Source organism: Eschscholzia californica, unplaced genomic scaffold, assembly GCF_041429995.1.
Source record: "Eschscholzia californica isolate CP2 unplaced genomic scaffold, dmEscCali1.0.p SCAF_6, whole genome shotgun sequence".
NCBI classification, from domain to species: domain Eukaryota; kingdom Viridiplantae; phylum Streptophyta; class Magnoliopsida; order Ranunculales; family Papaveraceae; genus Eschscholzia; species Eschscholzia californica.
In genome coordinates, this window is record NW_028238483.1 from 25233890 (window position 1) to 25259243 (window position 25354).

At 36.1% G+C, this 25354-nt stretch overlaps 3 protein-coding genes across 3 annotated transcripts; 2 read left to right on the forward strand and 1 right to left on the reverse strand.

Annotated features, from left to right (window-relative positions):
* The first annotated feature begins 1075 nt into the window (after positions 1-1075).
* LOC147532850 (uncharacterized) lies at positions 1076-3240 on the forward strand. The gene is made up of 2 exons (XM_086648659.1): positions 1076-1242; positions 1545-3240. Exon 2 carries the CDS (start codon positions 1750-1752, stop codon positions 2815-2817), a length of 1068 nt encoding a protein of 355 aa, XP_086504785.1. The 5' UTR covers positions 1076-1242; positions 1545-1749; the 3' UTR covers positions 2818-3240.
* A 2292-nt stretch (positions 3241-5532) lies between these two features.
* Positions 5533-10309, reverse strand: LOC147532851 (peroxidase 51-like). Its single transcript, XM_086648660.1, has 5 exons — positions 10239-10309; positions 7661-9334; positions 7328-7525; positions 7078-7243; positions 5533-6179 (listed from the first exon to the last, which is right to left on the reverse strand). The coding sequence occupies exons 2-5, from the start codon at positions 7865-7867 to the stop codon at positions 5785-5787; spliced, it is 966 nt and encodes a 321-aa protein (XP_086504786.1). The 5' UTR covers positions 7868-9334; positions 10239-10309; the 3' UTR covers positions 5533-5784.
* A 9617-nt stretch (positions 10310-19926) lies between these two features.
* Positions 19927-25107, forward strand: LOC147532852 (Protein kinase superfamily protein). The gene is made up of 7 exons (XM_086645996.1): positions 19927-20797; positions 20876-21103; positions 22047-22382; positions 22575-23130; positions 23365-23551; positions 23645-24011; positions 24847-25107. Exons 1-7 carry the CDS (start codon positions 20384-20386, stop codon positions 24970-24972), a joined length of 2214 nt encoding a protein of 737 aa, XP_086502122.1. The 5' UTR covers positions 19927-20383; the 3' UTR covers positions 24973-25107.
* Positions 25108-25354: the final 247 nt, after the last annotated feature.

The following is a 25354-nucleotide window of genomic DNA, read 5'->3' on the forward strand; positions in this document are numbered from 1 at the left end:
ATCAGTTAGAGACTCTGTTTTAGGTCTGAGAACAATCAGAGAAGTCTTCGGAAATCAGTTCAGAACCTAGAGTCCGTCTTGTCTCGAGATACGAAAAGGTGGATACGAGCTAAGATTTACCTAACCTAAGCCCTGATCTGAGTTGAGGTCTAGAGAAGAAAAAACAATAAAACGAGCCCAGTTCGCATAAGCTTCGAGAAGAGTTTAAACAATGGTAAGTGATGTAGAAGGCTAATGCACGCCAAAAATTGACTTTTTACACACGAATAGTTCAATATGACTTGCAGGCGGAAAACAAACACGTAATTTGTGCCCACACTCGTATCCCTTTCATTCTACTTTAGTGATGGGACACTACTTTGGTGATGAACTCGTCAAGAGTCTGAAATCGGGGTGTTGCTCTCTTTAATTCCCCACCTCTTCAAAATAGTTGATGGAGACCATTAACCAGATACGGGTCTCACAACCAAGTTACCTAGATTTAGGAACTGGGTATTTTAACTGTTTAGGAGTTTAGAGGCTTATTTAATTAGGAGTTTTCAAGTTTTGATCTTTTATTTGTTTCTAAATTAAGATTAGTACCAACCAAGGAAACTAAAGTTTAATAATTAATTCCTTCGCGATTTGTGTTTATCGAGAACAATCTAAAACTTTATACATATAGTCTAGTATGTCCTAGTTATTTACACCTTGAAATATTATCAATCAAGTTTATCGTTTTTATTGTTATTTTATCACCTCATTTAGTTCGTTTATCATAGTTTTAATGGCGAATTTCATTACTATATCAGTTTATCTCTTCCGCAACAATCTACATCATTAATTGACAAAGAAATTGGATGGTGAACAAGTTAGATAGTTTATAATTATGTTTTCATATCCAAGGGAGCCTTGAGCTACTCTATATCCGAGACATGTTTGACAATGTTCGGATATTGCATTGTGTAAAGTACTCTTAACCACAAAGCGCCTACACTCCAAAATTACCGTAAAAAGATTAAATCTCATTTCTTATGTGCAAGAGTTAAGCGGAAATAAATAGTATAAATCACTCGAAAATTAGTCATCATGATCTGAAGGGGGGAATGTCTGAAGGTCCGAAGGACGGGAAAGCATCGTCCCTCTCTTTCTCTCTCTTTTCTATATTTTTCTCCCCCAAAAAACACCGAAAAATCTCCAAAAAAATTGGGGCGAAGAAGAAGAAATAGAAACAACGAAGCTCAAACTCATCGATCAAATTAGGTCAACTTCATTTTTCCCCTTTTCAGTTTTTTGATTCAATTAGTTGATTTCTACATTGTTTGATTTGGGGTTTTCTTTCTGTTCGTTATGTTCTCATTCTCGAAATTTCAAGCTTTTATTTTTTAATTTCAGAATCTAAATTAGAGGTCTAAAATTATCATCAATTCTTACTTCTGTTTAGTGAAGTTATTATCAAATTGAGCAAATATAGTAGTTCTTAGGTTTATGTTCTTTTTCCCCCATGTTTATTAGTTCATAAATTACTTGGATCATGTTGCTAAATTTTTGTTATTTTGTTTCAGAATTCACATATCAAGCAAAAGAACAGTAAGAATTTTAGCTGATTTGACTGTTTTTCATGCAATACGCCTCGCTGTATCAATTTTCAGAAACTAGGGTTTTGGTACTCTGATCGGAAAAGGAAAGGTGAAAACCCTCATTTCTGGGGTAATTTTTGGGTTTCAAAAGTAACTTCATTTTGATGATTTTGAGGTGTTAGATTCGAAAATGTCGTTGTCTAGGCAGTTTTCTAGGATTGACACTTCAGAGCTTAAAGCTCGAATCATCAAAAAATTAGGGCATCAGAAAGCAGAAAGGTACTTCCATCATCTCAATAGATTACTCAGTTTGAAGCTTCGGAAATCTGAATTTAATAAGCTGTGCATTAGTATAGTTGGAAAGGAGAATATTTCGATTCACAATGAGTTTATAAGATCAATTATCAAGAATGCTTTCATGGGTAAGTCACCGCCTCCGAAAGGAAGTGATTTACAAGTATCATCGAATGTTAAAATTGCAAATGGGTATCGAAGTAGTAATTTTCAGTCGCTCAATGTAGACGTTTTTCCTCCATCACCTCGCAAGGTGAGGTCTTCAAATCTTCGAAATTGCAAGTTTAAGGATCGTCCGAGTCCTCTTGGACCCCATGGGAAGTCGTATAGTACCACATGTGATGAGTCTGTTCCTAGATCACAAGAACAGCAAAGTGCTACTGAATTGGTTTCTCTCACTGGTAGACCGCCAGTTGAGGTTTTCTCCGTGGAAGAAGGAGAAGAGGTTGAACAAAGTGCTGGTAGTCCAGCAGTCCAAAGTAGAAGTCCTGTTACGGCTCCATTTGGGATCCCCATGAACACGGGTTTGGCGCGGAAATCCATTCGTAACATCTCTATAACTCCATTTCATCCTGAGACTTGTCATAATATTTATGAGCTACCTGATTCCAAGTCTTTGAAGAAAAGATTGGAGAAGAAGTTGGAAATGGAAGGTCTTGGGGTCTCAATGGACTGTGTTAACCTATTGAATAATGGTTTAGATGTATACTTGAAACGGTTGATCAAGCCGTGCATAGAATTAGCTCGATCAAGGCATTCAAATGTTCACCCAAAGCAACTTAACGGTCATATCATGCAGGGCTTAAATGGAGTTCGGCGCAACATATACATGGAAAGACAACCTCAAGCCATTTCCGCATCATTGATTGATTTTCAGTCATCAATGGAGTTAAATCCACAAATACTTGGCGAAGACTGGTCTATACAGCTTGAGAGGGTTTCCTTGCGGACATCAGAAGAATAAAAATTTCAGAAAATCTTCACCTTGGTCTGTTATTCAATTTTTACTAGCAACCCAAACAAATAAGTTAACAATTGCCGAGGGTTATTTATGATTCACAACAAAGGGTTGCATACAAGTACAATAGAGATGATTCCTACTCATGGAATGGCAAAATATAAACCTCAGGATTCAGGTATAGCTCTAGAAGTCTTCATTAGTTAAATTTTATTTTTCTCTTATATTGCTCATTTGTCGAATGCCGAATCAGTTCATGTAAATAAGGTTCTTTATGCCTTTCTCATTTACATTATATCTTTGAACTTTTCTTTTGTAACTTTGTTTAGCTTGATAGTGGCAGTAACAAGTATTCTTCATTCGGATGTCCAATTCTTCAGCAACTCTTAAGGAACTGCTCATGAATATTGATTGTTGTTGTTGACCTAATTCTCTTGAATCATTTTCTACTTCTCTCTGTTACTTCTCTTTTTCTATCTGGTATTCTGTGACTTCATGTCAATTTTACTAATATTGTAACAATATGGCTAACCCAAAAACAAAAAATAAGCACTTAATAACTGGGACACTTCATTACTTTCAGCTTGCTTTGTTAGTTTCTCCACGCAGACATGCCGTTTAAGGTTTATACAGGATCAATGTTACCAAATACTGTACACTTCTTGCTTACCACGTACTCGGATTTCTGTACTATTTTCGAGTGGGTCTGTGATCCAGTCAGTACTCCAAGTTTGGCGTGTTGGAATCTTTAGTCTTGAGTAACCAAATTTCTTCGTAAAAATATATAAGCTCGATTATTTGAGTAGTTAAAAATCTATACCTCTAGCCGTCTAGTGTACTGATACCCGTATCATGTATCAAAGTGACATGCATACCAGGTAACTTAGAATTGAAAATCGGATTGTCATTTAATAACCCAATTTAGACATGTTGTCTTGGAATTGCAGAAAAACCTACTACTAGCTTTTCATTGGAGCATTTGCTGTTGGATTATTGATTTTTTTTTTTTTTTTTTGTATATATTAGACAGCTATGCCACTCCACAGCTAGATAACAAAACCAGCTAAGAAACTCCTATTGGGCAGTTGTTTTGTGATGGACCGAAGTCTGAAATCTGAATTGAAGTATGTGCATATTACTTGACAATTGAGACTTAGGTTGTGTTTGTTTTTTCTTTGTGAGTCTGAATCTGAACTACTGAATCTGAATTGGCTGAACTGAAATAGCTGAATCTGAAAAATCTGAATTATTTTCCAAGTTTTTCATATCTGAATAGTTAAATCTGAATTATAGGTTTGACATATATACCCTCATGTATCTCTCTTAAAAAAAACCCTAATTTCTTCTTACCTTTCTCATTCTCTTCCTGCTCACTCTCTCTCCTTCCCTTTCTCTCTCTACCCAGCAGATCACAAAACCTAAATAATGAACACATAACCCTAAACCCATCTCTCAAATACGATCAAAATTTGGTCTGACTATGTTCTATTAAGGATTTAGATATGTATATGTAGCAAAACCAGCCCACAATCCCAAGGGATCCATTAAAGCTTTTCATCTATGACCTATATCTCTGGTTGATTGAAAAACCCTAGGGGTCCAAGAAAACCCTCACAGATTCGACGAGTTTTCACATACTTTTCTACAATGGCTTTCGTGGGGTTTCTTGTGGTTGTCTTCGTGGTGTTTTCTATGACGGCGGCGTGGTGGTGGTAGTGGTTTTCGGTGGTGGTATATAGTAGTGATCTGTGGTGGTGGTGGACTTTGATGGTGGTGGACTGTGGTGGTGGTGGTCTTTGGTGGTGGTGGTGGTGGTGGTGGTTTTGTTTTGGTGGTGGTGGTGGTTTGTTTTGGTGGTGGAGAAAAAAGATTGTTCTAAATATATGGGCATATATGACATTTTACATATTTCAGAATTTATGTCTTCATTTCAGACTTGTTTTGAAGTCTGAATTAAATGGGCTCTAATTCAGCCAATTCAGACAAATGCACGATTCAGCTTAATTTTTAGATTTCACTAATGAAAAAAACAAACATCTGAAAAGTTAAAAAAACAAACACAACGTTAGTTTTTTGAGCTGGAAACATTTGCATTAAGAAGAAGACTTGTTTTAAAATCTCTCTCTGTTTGTGGGAAAGATCAAAGCATGTAAAACAACTACATAATCTTATTCAGTTTCAGAGGTCAGATTATTAAGAAAAGCAAACACAACTTTGTCTGGTTCTTCTTTATATAGTAAAACATATAACAGTTGGTGAATATCTTCTGTATATTCCAATTTTGCATCAAAATGTGGTTCATGCTTAAGTAAGTGAATGGTATATAACCTGCAAAATGCGCCAACAAAAACAATATATCCCATTATTATCTTCACTGCCGGATTTGATTCCCCCTCTATCCTGCAATTTGCTACGATTCACTAGTTTGCAAATCGAGATCGTGGTCTGTACATGAAGGTACGTTCTTCGTATCTATTACTAGTATTCTATGTATGTTGGCTTATCCATTTCATAAGAAGAAAATGTACATACTCTGAGAGGTAAGTTTGATAACAGAGTATCGATTACACTGTCGAAGTTTAGAAAAGTATAATCAACATTTTGACATCACTATTTAGGGATTGACATTAGACAGTCTTTACACAGCTGTAAGCTTGCTTAAATGATGTTATCTCATAAGAAATTGAGAGGTCAGATAAGTCAAAATTATGAAGAGATGACTTGCCAACTTTTCAATTTTATAACATAAGTCAGTGTCACCCACAACTTCATACACAAATAAAAATATACTAAAATTACAAAAACTAATTTTTTTTATAATTCAAAATCAATTAATGATCTTATTTGATATCAATCGATGACCTTATTACAAATAAAACAAATATATAAATAGCTAAACATTTGAAACCACAATTTGCATGGTACAAAGATATTAACAGTGCATATTCAAACTTGATCCTCCTTTTTTTCACTCTAATTGAATCGGTCACAGAATCGACGAATGTTTCCTTGGTTGCCAGTCTTAACTCCAACTCGGCCGAGTTTGATCATGGCAGTAGTAAAGGCTTGGTTAAAAGCACCGGCATTGGTGGCCCAAGCATTAACAGTATTTTTGGATCGGCCGTCGGTGAACAGGACCTGGTCTGAGGTAAATAAACCCTTACCTTGTTGGAGGTTCTTGTAGTATTGGTTGTCAAAAGCCCTTGGAGTGACAGGGTCCATGTTAATTGCTATCAATGGGTTCACATTTCTTGGGCACATTTGTTGAAGTTGAACTGCATAGGCTTTGTTTAGTGTTGGGTCGATCGGGTTTGAATATATTCTGTTTGAGAATTTACTGCAGTGTGAAAACCCTAGTGTATGTGCACCTGCAAAAGAACAAAACAACTCGATCGGTTGTTGAAAACTGCAAAAAACTATAGAAAAAACCTAACAGGTCCATCTGTCTTGCGATCTAATCAGAAGACGATTTAATTAATAGAGAGTAAAAATGGTCCAGCCAGCCAAATTTGGCTGCTGTGGTAACACACAGAATGCACATGTAGGATGTCAATATACAAACTCTAGGGCCGCCTGTCTGGGATAATTTGTACGTATCAAAATGTCCAAACAAAAAAACATTAATCTATTGGTCAAACATCTCATCATAAATCATAAATATAATAAAACCCAGTCTCCCCTTATTTCTTTTTTGTTGATAACTTAAACTCCAAGATTTGAACTGAAAAATAATGGGGCCAATTCAACCTTAGAGTAGGTTGGCATGTCATGATGCTTAATATGACTTCTTAAACAACTTATTTAATCTGTTTAGATGCATCATTAGACAAAAGTAACATGTGAAAAGTGTTCAAGCTTAAACTCTAACTTAGTTAAACTGGTCGAGCGAGCTTAACTCAGTTTTTTTCTGTCGCCACTCGCCAGCGATGGCAGGTCAATCGTTGTCCTTGACGTTTCTAACAACTTGTTCTGACGAGTAAGAAAGAGAAAGTACAGAGGAAAATATTTTTGAAATAAAGGCGAAAAAAGGAGAAAAAAAATGATCAACTTTGACCATGGATAGAGAGGGAGATTACTTTCTTATATAGATTTCATTTTTCCGATACCGAACCAAGATTCTAGAACCATCTCTATTTGGGGTAGTTTTAAATCTTTTGTTCCTCTAAGCAAGCCAAAATTGACAAAACCCAAAGTTTGTTGTAATTAACTAGTTATATACAATTATGCAAGTAGATTATATCAATTAAAAATGTTAATTTAGTTTACCTGAGAGAGCTACCATGTCTGCTTGATTAAGACCCTTTTGACCAAACAGAGCATTAAGTTGATTCAGATTGAATGTTGGTTGAGGTAGATTTCCATTAACACTTGAAGAAGTTGAGACTAATCCATCCTTTCTCCCTAATTCCACTGTCCATGATGGTCCTCCAGCCTGTATTTTACGATTGATTAGGACAAAATTATCGTAATTAATCAAGAACGCGTAATAACTTTAACTTCTAATCAAATTACTAACCGCAACTACGACATCTCTAGTTGCAATAGCAAGAATATCAGCACAAGAAACTTTATTTGCACCACACTGAGCATCAACAGCTGTTTTTGCTTTGATAACAGTATCAAATCCGTCTCCTGCTAACGACAAGTTATCTGGATGATCTTTTTCAGCTGTATTAGACCCGGCCGATTGAATAATTACCGAAGAATCACATCCCTTCAAATCAAGAAAACTCAATAATAAGTACTTACAAAATCTTGAACTAGAAAAATAATTGATTAGCATGTAATACCAACACATTTTGCGGTTTTACGTGGTAATTTATATCTAATAATAATGAAAAATACTCACATTAACGAAGCAATCGTGTAAGAAAAGACGTAAAGTTGCTGGAATGGTAACAAAAGTCTGACTGACTTTAGTATTAACGACCCCTTTAACGATACTTTCGACATTCGAACAAGTGCCAGAATAGAAATTTGGACGAAGTTGAGCTGAAATTAAGTAGGAATTTATAGCTAGGATACACAAAATTATAGCAAAATTGAATTTACCCATCTTTAACTAACAAGAAGAAGAAATGATCAAAATGAAGATCAAGAAATAGAGAGAAAAGAAAAGATGGATGAGATTAGAAGTAAATGAGTAGGCAAATATTTATAGGAGCTGGGGTTGGGGAATATTTTACAGGCATGAATGTGTCAAAAAGGTGGAAACATATAATAAAGAAATATTCTTCAATGGCCGCCTTATGTTTGTCTCTAGGACTGACTTGTATTACTTACTCCCTTCCCCTAGTTTATCTTCAATTTTTTGGGGGTTTCTTTTAGAGAGAGAGAAAGGGAAGTTAGATGGAGAGATGAGAAGAAGTTTCTGTTTTCAAATGTTAGAACCCTATTATTGGTTAGGGCCACTTAACTAATTTGTCATGAACCATGACTTGTTTGACTTGGTTACTAAAAGTGTATTCTTTTTTGTTTATTTGTTTGATTTGTTGTTTCTTAGTAATTTTCTTTCAAAGAAATCGACTACGTGCCACAAATATAATGGTAGGTTAAGATAATAAGATGACTAATATGAGTAGGTTAAGTGTCAAAAATGATGTTAATTCGTAAAACAAGTTTAAAGATTTCATATATTTTCTAGTTTGGCAATTGGGGGAAGAGCACAAAAAGAGGAGCAAATAAGTATAACGAAACCAATTTAGAAGTCTACAAGGCTAGACTCTCAAGAAGGACAACAACAACCTATTGCCTAATCGCCTATGAATGACTTAAATATTTAATAAAAAAACTTACTATACACATCAATAATTTGAGAAATTTCTTTTGTTATCTTCTTCAATCTTTGGTGTAGATTGATAGGTAGTTGAAAAATTGCTTTCAATCAAAGAATGAAGGTAATTACATTTTTAGCCTTGTATATATAGCACCAACCTTTGATTGATAAGTTACTAGCTAGTTAGGTTTTCCTTTTTATGTTAGAGGAAATGTATTTTTGACTGATATGCTATATAAGCAAAGAAGGTAATATCTAGTGCTTACCCATAAAACTCTCCAAATAGTTTGGTGGCTTGGCCATTCTAGTTTATTGATCTTTCTCAAGTTCTTATAAACTTTTTATGCTGAGTGGAAACAAAAGAACTGAGTTCCAAGTAAAAGAAGGAAATAGTAAAAGAAGAAAAAGTAAAAGAAAAATAAACATTATCTCACATTTTGTTTTGTTGCGAAACATTATCTCACATTAGCTACGTGCAAAAAGTTCTAAGTAACCAGAGTTTTGAACAAATATATTTATTTTTTATTAAAACAAATATTTTAAATAAATGTTGGTTTTCAAGGATTTAGTAAAAATGAGTCTAAACATTATAACCTCAACTCGGCCGTGGAGGGGGGAAGAGTAGAGTGATTCCAACTTTGGTTTTGGAGGAGAAGAGATCAATATTAATACTACCTCACATTGTGGAAGACAGTTTTTTTTTGAATTGTGATCGTGCCTCGAACCCTTGACCTATAAGGAGGAAGACTAAATCTCTTGCCCCTCCAACCAAGAGTTGTTAACAAAATGTCTATGTTTGGTGGGTCATTTGGACTCTTTAAAATGATTTCTACCAATTGAGCTAAATTAAATAACTTGTTTGTCGAAGAGAGTTAATTTGTACTTGCAGCAAAAACCTAGAATTAGTGATCCACGGACCAAGGAATGAAATATCGGTTTCGGTGGAAATTTCGGTCGGTCCAAAATTAGAAACGCTTCGTAGAAACGTTTCGGTCAGTGTGGAAATCTTACAAATTTACAGAAATGATAGAAACATGATGCAATTATGTATACCAAGATTATTAAACCATAACGAAACACAAAAATGATGTTTAAAATTATCCATTAGTTTGAGGGAGTATTAACAATTACACAGTTATTTCCGGGGGTAAATTGAATAACTTTTTGGCTATAACACCCAAAAGATAACATTCTTACTAATAATAGTAAATAGTTAACAAACTATGTTAGTTTAAGAAGGTATCGTCAATCACTCGCTTACACAGTTATATCAGAGGTGTTACTAAGATAAAATCAATTTAGGTAGTGAAGTCATGGCATAAAGCATTCAAGTAGATTTAAAAAGCATTAAAAACATAGTATAAAATCAAGAGAGGTCAAAGAGAAATGAAGATGAAAAAGAAAAAGGAAGGGATATGTTTCTAATATTAGTTTCTCCAGGTTTTATGCTAGATTTCTACTATGTCGGTCAAAATTTCCATCATGTCGGTGGAAATTTCGATATTTTCAACTATTTCGGTGGAAATTTCGATCATGTCGGTGGAAACTATGCAGGAAATAGTTGTAAGTGTTACTTCGTGCACCTAATCTGATTTTAGGAAACGTTTCGCGAAATTTCGGTGAAATTTCGGGAAGTTTCATTCCTTGCCACGGACCACTAGTAATTGAGTTAAAACCTTCTTAGACAAGCCTCTTTAACACTTGCAATACACCAATAAGTCTAATCCTATGGGTTCAACAAAAACAAAGTCTAATTCTATGGCATAAATAAACTTCATTTTCTAGATGTTAGTGGATCAGAGTCAAGTGTAGTGGTGTTGCTTTCATTGATTGTGTGGTGAAAGTTATTTTCTATGGTCCGTTTTGGACAACACCAATAGTGCTGCGAATCTTTTGAAGACACCGGGTGGGTGAGACATTTCCTTTTTCACAAAAAAAACCACGTGCAAAACTACCATCAACAAAATTGGGACAGTGATCCGCGTTTCGGATAAACAAGAAAAGTTTTTTGGGTCGCCAGTTGGAGACGGCCGGCGACGGGCGCGATTTTAATGTCTTTTCATCTTCTCTGTCCCTCTCCCTTTCTCCATCCTCCACTCTCTAGATTCTGAAGGAATGGTCCCTTTGTCGGAACCCTTCGTCTGGATTTGAAGTCCAGGTTCAGGCGAAGGGGTCCTCTTCGCCGGAACTACAGAAGAGATTAGAGAGGGGAAGAAAGAGAGAAGAGAGATAGAAGAGAAAAGAGAGTGAGGCAGAGAGATGACGACCAGAGTTATTATCGCCTTAATAGTTGCCGGAATTTTTATTTCCACCCAAAACTTTCTTCTCCGATTTTTTTTATTTCCCCAAAACATCAAACCGAGAAAATACCCACTCATGTTACAACTTCTTTTTTGTTGAAGATGTCAACCAAATATATACTTCCGAAAAGAGATCCAAAACATGTACTTGGGCTGTAAGATTTCGTTTGGGTACGTGAAGAGTTTATGTTAAGATAGATAGGACGGTCTTTCCAAAAAAAAGATAGATAGGGCGTTTTAGGAAAAGAAAGAATTGCAAATTGAGGTGGTTGTGGTATAAGGGGGGGTGGTCGGGTGGTAATAAAGTGATTGAGAGTTGAGACTTGTAGAATTCTGGTGGAGTTGGTGCTGATGAAATTAGTTGTGGCGGTTAAGTTGTGGTCGTGATGATAGTGGTGGAACGAAGGTGGTGTTGGTAGAGTTGCAACATGTGTGCGATACAATGGTGTTGGTGGAGGTGTGGTGATGGCGATGGTACTCGTATAGTGGTTATATTATTATGGTGCTAGAGTGATTCGCACCAGGTGGTGTTGTGAGAGAGGTGGTGGTGATTAATAGTGGTTGAGTTGTGTCTATGATGATGGTGGTGGCGGAGTTGTGTCTATGATGATGGTGGTGGTGGAGTTGTGTCCGTGATGATGATGGTCGAATAGAGGTAGAGTTGGTTATGTTGTTCATAACGGTGGTAGTGGTGGAAAGCGTCAGTGGAGGTGTGGTAATGCTGGTACAGAGGGGGTACCTTGGCGGTGGTACAATGGCGATGGAGTGGTGGTAGAGTTGTGGCAGAGGTAAAGTGGTTGTGGTGTAGTTGTGGCACAGGTAAAGTGGTTGTGGTGTAGTTGCGGTAGAGGTGGTGAAGTAGTTGTGCTGATGGTGAATGAATTAGTGATGGTGACACATAGGGGAGAGATTTTTTCTTTTTCATAATCTTATTTTGAGAGCAGTTATGCAAGCGGGAAATGTTATACGGAGTAATTACTTTGTGGATGACATAGTGATTCATTTTAGGGTTATTTCCCATATGGCCCCCTACTTTGTGACCAGCTTCCCGCCTGGCCCCCCACTTTACGAGAAATACCCATATGGCCCCCTTCCGTTATAACACCGTTACTCTCTCTCTTCCATTTCTTTTCTCTCTCTTCCAACATGTTTTCTCTCTCTGCCACCTCGTAAAAACCAGCCACCTCATCACCTTCTCCGGCAAGGTCGCCGGCCGGCCAAATTTCCGGCCGGCGACCTTCAAATATAAAAAAAAAAAAAATTCTTTTTTTCTCTCTCTTCTCTCTCTCTCTAAAAACATGTCATTCTCTCACTTTAGCATCTCCCTACACAAAAACTAACCGTATTTTTGTTTAGATGAGAAAACATGTCATTCTCTCACTTTAGCATCTCCCTACACAAAAACTATGTAATTGCTTTTGCTTTTTGAAAAAGATTAGAAGTACTATCATTTAACCCAAATAGGAATCATGGTAGAAAATAACTTTCTTTTTTTAGCATAGTGCCTTCACCCACCACTAAAGCACTAACAAACACTATCTTCTTCATCTTTTCTATTATCCCTCTTCATCTTCATCATCACGGACACATCACTATTTTTTAAAGTAACCTTCTCTAGGTCGAAAGAGAGGTACGTTCTTCTTCATCTTGTCGTTACTGCAAACGTGAGAGGGATACATTCTCAAGTTTATTAGACCTATTTTCAGCAAAGAAAAAAAAAAGTTTATTAGACATAAAAAAAAGGATGTATTGGTTTACACCCTTATTTTCAACCCAAGCCATGATGAAAATCCAACTTAATTATGTGAAAAGATCACACAAGTGTGAGCTGTTGTTTCAGACAGAAATTTTATCAATTATTAGAAAGAGACTCGTATGATTAATTGGTCGGTTTCTTTATATCTTTCTTCTTTCTCTCTCTCTCTCTCTCTTGTGGGGAGTATTTTATTCATTAATTTCTTGTAATCTTTATATGACTAGGCACGTAGAAAGTAAACATGTAATATAAATGTTGCCCCCCCCCCCCCCCCCCATTTAAATTGGGAGATATGAAACAATACATCAATGTATTAAGCCTGTAAGTTAAACTTAAGTAGTTGTGTTACTCTTTATTTTTCGTTTATATTTTTGACTTTCAAATATTAAAATCGCCTTCTAATGATATATGTCTTTCTCAAATTTTTTTGGTGAAACGATTTCTTAAACTAAAAAAATTGAAACTGTTTCATACACAACAAAGCTCAACACAAAACGATTTTTCGTCTTTCTGATGTTCTCTCACTTTATCTTGTCGTCTTATGAGATGAGATGGAATAGGATGATCTTGTGTTCAACCTCTTAGCCCTGTTCATATTGTGGGGAAGAAAATGTGGAGTGGACACCTCAACATAATGAGGTAGTTTTTTTTTTTTGAGGAAAGTAATACCATAAACATAAAAACGTTACATAGTTCACCCTATCAACAAGTGAAAGGGGTCAAAATGTAAACAAATCTAACCATAGTGCTTAAACCGAAGTCTTCAAACTCAAGGCGTTGACGAGTCAGCGGCCAAGTTGTGTGTCAACGTGTTGTTCTCACGAGGGCAGTAGGCAAGAGTTACATGCAATTGACGCGTGCGCTCCCGTATGTCGTTGATTAGCGAATAAAAACAATGTTGCAGTGTTAGCAAAAAATCCTTTCCAATATTTGCACAGCCAGAGGGACCAATCTTGAAGTATATCAACAGGGGCCTCAACACAAATGAGATATCCTATGTTTGTCATTACTTCATTCCTTTACGTTCTAACAGACAAAGTGATACTGAAGTCGTATGTATTTTGTTTTCGAGTGAAATAATGGATTTCTTGCTTATTGCAAAGTGCTCTAACCATCACAAAACAAAATCATTTTTTCTTTAGCTACAACATCTCCACTACTACCACATCACTGCACAACCAGCACCATCATCACCAGCTCCACCACTTCTACTACCAATCTACCATCACCACCATACAGGATCTCCACTGCACCACTACTAGACCACAACCACCAAAACACCTCACAACCCCACCATCATCCACTAAATCTCATCTTCGACAACCATCACTAAAATTGTATATATGTAAAATCATATACAAACTAAAACACAACTACACATGTACCCGGATGAAAACTAAATAGTTTGACTATGTTGCTTAACTAACTTTATAATTAACAAATAAACTTTTTGTAATTTTTTTATTTTCATTTAAACATAAGCTCTTCTAATACAAGTGAAAAAGAACATATATTTATAATTTATTTGGTGTTGCCAAAAATTTGCTCTTCTAATTATTACAGAAGAACAAAGAAAGGCATGAGAAAGAACAAAAAGTCTCATGGAAGCTACAAACTACACAGGAGATAATTACGAATCTTAACTTATATATGCAGATATTATATATACTTCACGTTTTCAAATTGAACTCTATTATTATTATTAATGTAGCAATGACTAATGAGATATGAGTAGATGTCTCCCGTAAATTGAGTTAGTCAATACCCATTTCTTCTGCAAAAACTTCGAAATCAACGTATATATTAGGAGGATGCTACAGCAACACCCCAAGACCTGAATGAGTGTCACAAGAGAGATTTCTACATCATTCACCGAGCCACATTGGATTGGCGTGCCACAACCCAATATTTAATACTCCCTCCGTCCCAAATTAAGAGTCCCATATTGGGAATCCAACTTATTTTCACATTTTCTCTTCTTCCATGTTTACCCTTATTTATTTGATAATTTTTCTTGAACTAATTCAAAGATTACAAATTTTATTCTAGAAATACATGTAACCATATTAATTTCTCACTTGGTTAATCTAGGGGTGGGAATTTTGCCCATAAGCCCGAACCCGCCCACGGGCACCCGAGCCCAACGAGGACCATGGACACCCGCGCCCATCTCGGGCACAACCCGCCCAGCCCGCCAAATTTTGGTGGGCGGGCACGGGTTAAAACCTCTACCCGCGCACCCGCCCGCACCCACTTAAGCTCACCCAATGATAACCAACCAAATTACATCAACTTTATTAGTTGATGAAACCCAACCGTCCATGTTGCTAGGCTTAGTTGAGATGGTAAATAATATGTTTAAGGGCAATCACACGAACCCAATGCATTTCCAGTGGCCCAAGAGAATTCCTAGTTGAATACTGAAGTAGTCTTTGGCTTTGTGGGAACAAAGAGTGGGATAAGTTTTATTATATCTCATGAGAATTCTTCATTAGTTTTCAATGTGAGATTAAATTCCTAAAAGGAACAATACAAATAATGTCTAGTTTTAATCTCACATTGTCTCTTTAGAATCAGGAAAGGTGTTTGGAGATTTTATAAAAGGAGAGGAAAAAGTGAATTTTTTCAAGTCATGAGATTACCCGCTACCCGCCCGCCCATACCCGAATTACCCGAGCTTCTTAATGGGCTTGGGCGGGTAATGGACAAGGCAAATTTCAAAATTAACCGCCCGATTAACCCGCTTACCCTAATAGCCATTGAAGTTTTGTGCCCGACCCGCCCAGCCCGATGCTTCAAGTGCCCATGGGGGCCCATACCCGCCCGATTCCCACCCCTAGGTTAATCTAAAAAGAGTGGATTTGTTCATTGGAAAACAATTTTTTGTATTGGAAATAATCAAATGTCTTAATTAGCTTAACTAATGCACCACATATTGGAAACATATAAGAAAGGGTATTTATGGAAAAGTAAGGAATTTTATGTGATAAAAAAGGAATGAGACTCTTAATTTGGGACATCCAAAAAAGGAATAGTGGACTCTTAATTTAGGACGGAGGGAGTAGTTTTTTGGGAGATTTGCTGTTTGGACCCCTTTCTTATTATTGACTTGCTGTTTGGACTCCCTTGTGTTGCACTTTGGACTCCCTTTTTCAAAAAATAGGTTAAATATAACCGCTCTAAAATACTTTGGTCTATTTTACCCTTCTTCTCCTTCATGCTATTATTACCTAACACCTCCTCCTCTTCTTCCTAAATTACAGTTAAAACTGGAAACCACCTCTTCCAAACAAACCCAAAACCACTATTCCCTAATAGATAAACTTAAGATCTCTATGCTCATCAAGGTCAAATATTAAAGGAAACCAGATCTCTTTTTTCTCATCTTTATTGATCTCCTTCTTACTCTCAGATCCATGAAAGGAACATGATAAATAACACATCTAATCGCCCATGGTGCCAACAAAATTGTTTTTTACCGGTTTCATCATTGGACTTCTTTCTCTCTCAATAGTTATAAAAGATAATAAAATTGTTATTTTGAATAGATCCCCTACTGTGATTTTTTTTTTGAACATTAACATCCCATGAAATTCAAAAAGTCTTCACAAAAATCATCTAGGTCAGAGTCAGAATATGTAAACATCAGTTAACTTCCTTACACACACATACCCACTTCGTGAAACATAAACATGATGATGAGTGAAGTATCTTGATTGGAATACAAAACAGAGTATCCTTAGAAAAAAAGACATACCCTAACAATCTACTTAATTCACCTAAACTTTGAAATCAATTTCTAATCTGTAACAATCAAGCCAAAAGTTTGGCATCTCTCAGTAATTAAGATGATTAAATCTGGTTTATATTTTGTTGGACTGAATTCTTTAAGAAAAAGATTGGACTTCATTGGAATTCTTTCTCTTTGGGTGAAGCTTATAAATGAGGGAGTCCAAACTGTAATATTGATTATGTAAGGGTAAAGTAGGAATTTTTGTAAGTATAACTTTGGAGATGGAATATTCTCAAAATATTCCGTTAAAAGGGAGTCCAAAGTGCAACACTGGAAAAAGGGAGTCCAAACAGCAAGTCAATAATAAGAAAGGGAGCCAAACAGCAAATCTCCCTAGTTTTTTTGGTGTGTTTGGATAACATTTCTTTAAGGACGGAAACATTTCATCTAACACTTGAAATGATTAAAGAAGTAATTAAGATTGATATCTACTGTTGTGTAATCCCTATTGCTATTAGGGACTTATGCTAATTATCGAAGGACGTTAGTATATTCTTAAAAGGAAAAAAAATACACGTGGTTTTTAGATGCCTTACATCTTCACCTAAAAACCATTGACATCATTTCAACAAATTAAAAAAAAAATCATTGGCATCTTGATTCTTTTAATCAAATAATTGACATCTTGATTGATAATCAAATTTGAAAGAGACCACTTACTCTTAAGATAATCATGTCACTGTCATTTTAAGATACGTACACTACATGTATATAATTAACTAATTATAGTATTGAAAATGAAATTCATAATTGTTGAATATAAAGCGTGGACTCATTGATTTCTGAACAATTAATGGGACAAATTGGTATCCGTGACCCACCACGCTAATTAGCATACACCTCTACATTAGCTTCTTATGCATGTAAAGATTTTTTCTTCGCCCGATAAATCTTATTCATTCCTTAGAGACACATCTATATTTAGTTCATAACGAATTACCAACTTCTAAATTAATAGGGTAACATGGCTGCTACATTCATGCGAAAATGACCAGATTTGATGACGTGGTGTGCTCGTTTTCTAATCCCCGACTCCCAATCATGTCAAGTCATCAGTCATGGTCAGGCAACGGCCCATTTATAAGCATGCAAACTTTCTTTCTTTTTTTGATAAAAAGTCGCAACCATTTATAAGCATGCATCTTTAAAAATTGAAAATAGAAAGGATTTATGTAAATAGGCAAGATGTCTCTTCCGACTAATGTGTTTATCCACATACGAATTTTAGTATTAAAGATGCAGAACCAAAGTTACGTCTATAGTAATTTCACCCAAAATTGGATTATTTAATTAATTAAATAATTTTCCAACATTATCTTCATTCGTGTTGACGTCGACTTCTATAGTTCAACCAGGATTATTGTATCACTTTTTTTTTTGTATATCTTATTCTACTACCAAAGATCTTCTCTTACAATGGACAAGAGAGCAAAAATAAGCCAGTTGTTGCAAAAAAAAAAAACATTAAATTTTGCTAGATAGTATCACAAAAATGTACCCAAGAAAATAAATTGTTTGACTAGTCAAAATTAGTGGACCTTGAGGCTAATGTTTTTGACTCACTAGACAGAAAATTGAAGAATACAGTGAACTTCATGTAAAGAAACAAAATGTGCATGTTCTCAACTAAACAATAAAAATTATATATATATATAGAGGCCAAGTTTGAAAAACAACCCTAATCTAATTTTTCTTTTGGCATGTCAGTGTCAACCCTATTACCCTAACATGGTCTGATTGGAATCGATTTTGTTATTAGCTTAAAATAAAAGGTCAACTATAATTTTCAACATAGTATCTTCAATCTTATCTCTCTTATTTATTTGCAAAGGTAAGTAAAACGATTATAAAATGTGAAAATGTAAAACCAATTTCGTCCTTAAATAATACATAGGAAAAGATGTTTTAAGAAAATTTCATGAACGTAGATGTTAGGAATGTATCAGACTAAATTGGTTGAACTTTGTGTTGATTGAGTCGAAACCAATGCTTAAATACAACATAGTTGTTAGTGTTGGGGATATGCCTCAGATCACTTTGTCATAGTATTTTCATTTATCAAATAAGATTATGTTGTGTAAGACTACACATAGACTTATCAACTATCATTATCGAAACAAAAGTGTTTGTCTTAAGATCATAAGATACTACCTAAAATGACTAGCCTAGTAGTGTTTTCTCAATGCGAGAACGATCCTTAGGGTACATATAACATCACGTGAATAAACTATGGACAAAGATGTAATCGACATGCATGAATGCACCAATTAAGAACACCGTAAGGCAAAACTTTTGTTGTAAAAGACTTGTATTTTTATCATTTTTCATTACGTAGGAACATTTAGTTATGTCCGTTTCGGCGGAACTGGCCTGTCAATAATTTACGTTTTAATTGCGAAACGAAGAGTTCCATTAAGACCTCAACTACTCCAAAATTCTATAAGCGCCTCTATTATTGGTAGAATACATTTCTTGGAGCTTTTTTTTTTTTATAAAGTATTGCTTAGAGCTTCACAATGGAACGTGCATTGGGTTAAATCAAAAGCAAAAAATATAATTTAATGAAGGACGTAAGAAAGATAAATTTTAAGGCACATAGGATGCGAGATAACAGACATGCTATGTGTGTCCTAGTGGCTAGTGCCCCATGCCCCGCTCCGATCAATGGGAGGTTCTTGTACCACATATTCAATGTTTACTTTTTTAACATCGGATCTCGATTATTTGAATATCTGACCCAAAATGTTACATTACATCAGTTCAACAAAAAAAAATTCTTACATCACTAATACTCTTGTAGTGAGTGGAAAAATCTTTTTATTTTTATCCTATAACTCAATCTTTCTCTCTCTTCCCCTTTCTCTACTCTCAGGATATTCATTAACTAGCCCGCCCATTTTGTGCTCAAGAGTTGTTGTTCTTTGTATGAAGGCCAAGATATAAGAAAACTATACCTTAATTGGTGGCAGTTTACACGAATGAGAGCCAAAATGAAGGAGGAAAGGCAACACAATGGGCAAAGGAATCAGAAGAAAAAAGAATGTCACCAAATGGGTAATGGGCCATATCCTACCGAACATAGTTGAAAGATTAATTCGTGAGCTACCAAAATGTTTAAGTATTTTGGGGACTTCTCCCGCACTAAATGACTAAATGTTTGGACCATCTATTTGATAGTTTAATCATTTATATAGATAAAATTGTTATCTTGCAAAGGAATATACACTAAGAACACCTATCCACTCCGTTCGTGATCTTTATTCGCCATCAGTAGATCTGTATATGAAATCCGACATCTGTACACGAATAATTCACATTTGATCTTAAAGTGCTTTGAGATCTTTTTTTGTTGAAAGTGTGACAATTTTTTTTTTTTTTTTTTGAAATGTTAACACATTTTAAGAAGTATGATTCTGTGTCTCGAACTCTTTACCTAGAGAGTGGAAACCAATTTAGTGATCAATCCTTGAATGCATTGATGGAAGAACTCGATCTCGGTACCTTATATTCCCTTTCGCAAACTAAACCTAAGGCTCGTAGTCGTACCACTGAACTAGGCATGAATAGATAATATGGCAAAACTTAGCTCAACAAAAATCAAATTGGTTGAAAGCCTAGCAGTGACCAAAGAACCAGTGTGGGTTCCACTAGAGTCCAAGGTGGCAGTTCTATCACTAGTGAATGGATTGTTTTAGAGAAATAGAGGGAGGGCCACTCACACTCAGTTACTCACTCAGCTAGACCAGAGAGAGAGAGAGGTTCCCAAACGTTCCACGAGTGTTTCAAGCAGATACTCAACTAACCTCTCTTGTTTTTTCTTAGCCATAATATTCGAATAAGGAAATAAAAAATATCAGTACAATTTATTAATCAATTTCCCCTCTTTCCAATCTCTAATTCTCTCATTCATTCTCAAATTCATTCATCTTCTCAATCAAAATCAAAAGATGATTTCTCACACTTCTTCTTCTTCACTAGGTACTATTGTTAGTTATCATCATCATCATCCATGGCTATCATCAACTCCATCTGTAACAATTTCAATACCTAGAACACAAATTTCTTCTTCTTCTTCTTCTTCTAGTAAGAGAAAGTTGAAAACTAGGTTAGCAATTTTAGTACCTAGAGCTGCAATTGTAGAAGCAAGACCAGTACTAACACCTGTTAGAAGAGATAGAAGCGGAGGAGGAAATAATGCGATTCAAGTCGTTGAAGCAATTTCAGATAAAAATTCATCAACAAGCTCAATTGATCGTGCTAACGATATGCAAGCTGAAGCTCGAGCTATGACTCGTGCTGCTGATGCTTCTGTTTATAGTCCTGAATTTCTTGCCCTTAAATACCGTTCTCGCCCTTTCAAGGTTCTCTTTCTCTCTCTATAACTTTCTCTCTCTAGATTTCTTTCACTCTGATTCTGATTGGATTTGGTTTTTGTTTAGGTAATTAGAAGAACATTAGAGGTATTGACAGGTCTTGGTAGTTTCGCAATCAAAGTGTTGTTAGATGAGAGGAATGGTCAGGTAGATCGTAATAAGAGGATCCGAGCAATTGAGCTGAGGAAGATTTTTACTAGATTGGGACCTACTTTTGTTAAAATAGGGCAAGGATTATCTACTAGACCTGACCTTTGCCCTCCTGAATATCTTGAAGAACTCTCTGAATTGCAGGTAATGATATTAACCTTGTTATCAATCTCAATTTCAATTTTACAAATCTCAATGTCTGATTAAACCTAATAATACTCAGTAAGATGAAAACTGGTAAATTCTATGTCAAATTGAACTCATAGGGTACATTCTGAATTCTGATAAATGGGAAATTAGAAACCTTTTACATATTATATACTTATCGAATTTGTATTTGTAGTATTGTGTTCGTGTTGTTCTACATTCAGATAAATGAAATATATATTTCTGTTTCGTTCTACACGACTTATCAGCATAGTAGTCTCTCCACGGCCTCAAACCTAATTTCTTGACCAGTTTGGATTTGCCACTTTTGCGGAGGCAATGGTGCATTTTGATCCACGGTGCAAACTTTTTTTTTTCTATATGAAAAAGGTCGGTGGAGAATCAGATGTAGCTTCAGAATTAGGAGGTGGTCTACAATAGCAACCAACCCCGAGGGGAACAAGGATTACAGAGGCATATTCGGTTGAAACTGTAGGTGCTTCCTTGGCACAGTTTTGGACATCGCAACCACCAACTTAGCACTAGCAGGACTTGGTGGTAGGAAATGATCCGAAATGCTTCCAAATTCTAGGGCTCAATCATAAGATATTCTACCCACCAAACCACTTGGAACTTGGAAGTGAGCATTATACCACTAGACCTTTGCTCTCTGTTGGTGGTTCAAAGTTCAGGCGAAGACCTTCAAATTCTTTGCTAAATTAGTGAAATTAAAGAACTACCATCTGAAATTTGAATAATTGGGAAACTACAAAGCTTTAAGAGGATCTGATGGGGATTTGACTGCATTTTTTTTGTTTGTATTACCATGGTGTAGAAACTTTGGTAGATAATCTTAATGAAACTTTCTTTCCTCTCGCACTTAAAACTTAACTTATTGCTGGATTGGTAAATTTAGCATCACGCATTTATTATTGACCAGGATGCTCTGCCGACGTTTCCAGATGTTGAGGCATTTTCATGCATCGAGAGAGAGTTGGGATTGCCTTTGGACTCAATTTTCTCATCGATATCTCCATCCCCAATTGCAGCAGCCAGTTTAGGCCAAGTATACAAAGCTCAATTGAAGTATTCCGGGCAGGTTGTTGCTGTAAAGGTGCAACGTCCTGGTATTGAAGAAGCTATAGGATTGGACTTTTTCTTGATAAGAGGTGTGGGAATTCTTATTAATAAATATGCTGATTTTATCACCAGTGACATTGTTGCTCTTATAGATGAATTTGCCCGTCGAGTTTATCAAGAACTTAACTACGTTCAGGTTAGTTTACTATAAAGTGATCGTTATCCTTGTTCTCATTCTTTTGAGCATTACAATATATTTAGTCTCTACGAGTCCTTTTCTTTCCCAAATTGGTAATTTGCAGTTTGGCAAGGTCACTTTTCTGAGTTCATTTACATAGGCATGGCTCCTCTCCTCTGTTTAGACTTCAATTCTGGCATTCCTATGCAGGAGGGTAAGAATGCGAGACGATTTAAAAAGCTGTATGCTGATAAAGCAGAAGTTCTTGTGCCTGATATCTTCTGGGATTACACCAGTGGAAAAGTATTAACAATGGACTGGGTAACTGGTGTCAAACTAAATGAGCAAGAAGCAATTGAGGGGCAAGGTTTGAAGGTCTTGGATCTGGTTAACACGGGTATCCAGTGCAGCCTTAGGCAGCTGCTGGAGTATGGATATTTTCATGCTGACCCTCACCCGGGTAATCTCTTGGCAACACCTGATGGGAAGCTCGCATTTCTGGATTTCGGAATGATGAGTGAAACACCAGAAGACGCAAGATTTGCTATTATTGGTCATGTTGTTCACATGGTTAATCGAGATTATGAAGCTATGGCTCGTGACTACTATGCATTGGATTTCTTGTCACCAGATGTTGATGTTTCTCCAATTGTGCCAGCACTCAGGAACTTCTTCGACGACGCACTTAATTCGACCGTGAGTGAACTCAACTTCAAAACAATTGTGGATGGTTTAGGTGCCGTTCTATATCAATATCCATTTGATGGTAAGTCCTGAAGTTTCTTAACAATGATTTCCAAAGTTTATCATGTAAGTTGGTTTGCAGTTGTGGGAACTACTTAAAAGTTGCGAACTTAACCTTGAGACCAGATGGCTAAATGAGTTAAACTTATAAGAGTATGCTTGGCAAATCATTAATAAGACAAATTTATGAAAGCCGACAACTTTACTTTCTTGTGTAGAATGAAACTGATGACTTTGTTGTTCACACTTTGTGCAGTCCCACCATATTACGCGTTGATATTGAGGTCACTTACAGTACTGGAAGGTTTAGCCATTTCTGCAGATCCTAATTTTAAAGTGCTAGCTGCTTCGTATCCTTATTTTGCTAAAAGGCTTCTAACAGATCCAAACCCGTATCTCAGAGATGCTCTTATTGAGTTGTTGTTCAAGGATGGCAAGTTCAGGTAAGCTTTCGTCATACCCATTCCTTTTTCATGTACGCAGATTTCACCATGTGTTATTCTAGTGAAATCAGTTAACCTTTTACGTCGATGCAGGTGGAATAGACTTGAAAACTTACTTGTTCAGGGACGCAAAGATAGAGATTTTGCTTCAAAAGACGCTCTACAACCAGTTCTGAAGTTATTACTCGGCCCAGAGGGTGAAGAGCTAAGAACTTTAGTTATTAAAGAGGCAATTCGTGTAAATGAAGCTATTGTACTAGGCACGGTTATTGATACATACAATTCCCTTCCCGGGTTTTTGAGACCTCTAGTTCCTAATGGCAATGGAGCTGGACCTCTTACAATGAGTAGCAGTGAACAAGAAAGCATGTTGGAACTTCGAGATAGAGTTCTGAGAATATGGGGGCTTCTACAATCCTCTGAGAGCTTCGATCCATCCATTTTACAGCCTATTGTACAGGTAAGTGAATAATATGATTACTTTATTAGGACTTATAGAGTTCGGTTGCCTGCTTATTTTGGATCCTCTGTAGTAAGTGAATCATATGATTGCTTTACTGGGATTTGTGGACACCGACAATTCAACTTCTTAGTATCTCAGAGATAATCCTGAAATTTATTTTGGAGCTGTTTGAATCATTACCCAAACTTGGATGACTCAAGGAGACTTTTAAGTTTTGAACATTGTTGTTACTCTACAATCTACTACCCTGGGAGTACTACCTAAATATCCAATTTAGGACATGACTTTCACAACCGAGCTACCTAAGATGGTGCTGAATTTGAAAACTAGCAAAACTCTAAACTTTTCATTTTATCACAAGTTCTCCGAAGTAGACTGTCAGAGATGGGGGAATAAGCCTTTATCTGCACATAGTACACCATTATGAAACGTAATCGCATCTTCCACCTAGACCATCGCCATCACGTCACGTATAACATATATCTCCATGTCCCCATGGTTGGGCAAAAAATGTCTCATATGTGTAACAGTATAACATATTTGATGACCTGAATAAGAATTCAAGAGGGGATTCTAACAGGTGAATTTTTCGAATGTGACTTTCCTTTATCTGCAAAATATATCCCTTCAGAATTAGAGAGAGAAACACCAAGTACAAGAGAGCCTTCATACGTCTGGAGAAAACACAACTTCTTACCATTTGTGGTTGCCGTAGTATCTAATACCTTTCTTTTGGAGTAGAATGCTTTTTAAGCTTGAATTGGAAAACCAAATAAATGCACTACTGGTGATACTGATTTGCTTCTGAAATTTGGTTTTCATTGATGAGCAGATTCTTCAAGAACCCGAAGCTCGTGATCTTGGGGGTCGTGTTGTTGGAGGAATAACTCAACGTCTTGCTGCGCGCTTTCTACAACAAGTTTTACGGTCACCAGCAACAGTTCCTTCATCCACATAGAAGCTGTAAACTACTGATTCAGAGGTATACTTATACATTATTATGTAACATGAAAAAAAAAAGGTAATTGTGTAGTCTGTTCAAAATTCTTTGTTGATAACTTATAAATCAATTAAATGGGGTCACTTGAAAGTACTTTTGTTCTCCGAGATGAATCTGCTTACAGTCTTTCCCAGAGTGTCTGCATAATAGATAGGAATTACTACTTCCAAAACTTAAAAAGTTGATGTTGGATAAGTAAGATAAACACGAATCGTGTTAAAATTCCGTAACTTGACCAAGTGCAATTAGTTTTCATTGTAAGAACGAAGATGGGACTCGGTTTCTCTTTTGCTAGTTCTTGATTGTCTGTATGTTATATTGTTAGAACTTAGAATTGAAG

Bases quoted from the DNA above. Each gene is read 5' to 3' on its own strand.
- LOC147532850 (XM_086648659.1), top strand. From the start codon at position 1,750: ATGTCGTTGTCTAGGCAGTTTTCTAGGATTGACACTTCAGAGCTTAAA.
- LOC147532851 (XM_086648660.1), bottom strand. From the start codon at position 7,867: ATGGGTAAATTCAATTTTGCTATAATTTTGTGTATCCTAGCTATAAAT. The intron at 7,244-7,327 runs GTTAGTAATTTG...CGTAAAATACAG, and splicing joins CTAGAGATGTCGTAGTTGCG to GCTGGAGGACCATCATGGAC. The intron at 6,180-7,077 runs GTAAACTAAATT...GTTCTTTTGCAG, and splicing joins AGACATGGTAGCTCTCTCAG to GTGCACATACACTAGGGTTT.
- LOC147532852 (XM_086645996.1), top strand. From the start codon at position 20,384: ATGATTTCTCACACTTCTTCTTCTTCACTAGGTACTATTGTTAGTTAT. The intron at 21,104-22,046 runs GTAATGATATTA...ATTATTGACCAG, and splicing joins AAGAACTCTCTGAATTGCAG to GATGCTCTGCCGACGTTTCC. The intron at 24,012-24,846 runs GTAAGTGAATAA...ATTGATGAGCAG, and splicing joins TTTTACAGCCTATTGTACAG to ATTCTTCAAGAACCCGAAGC.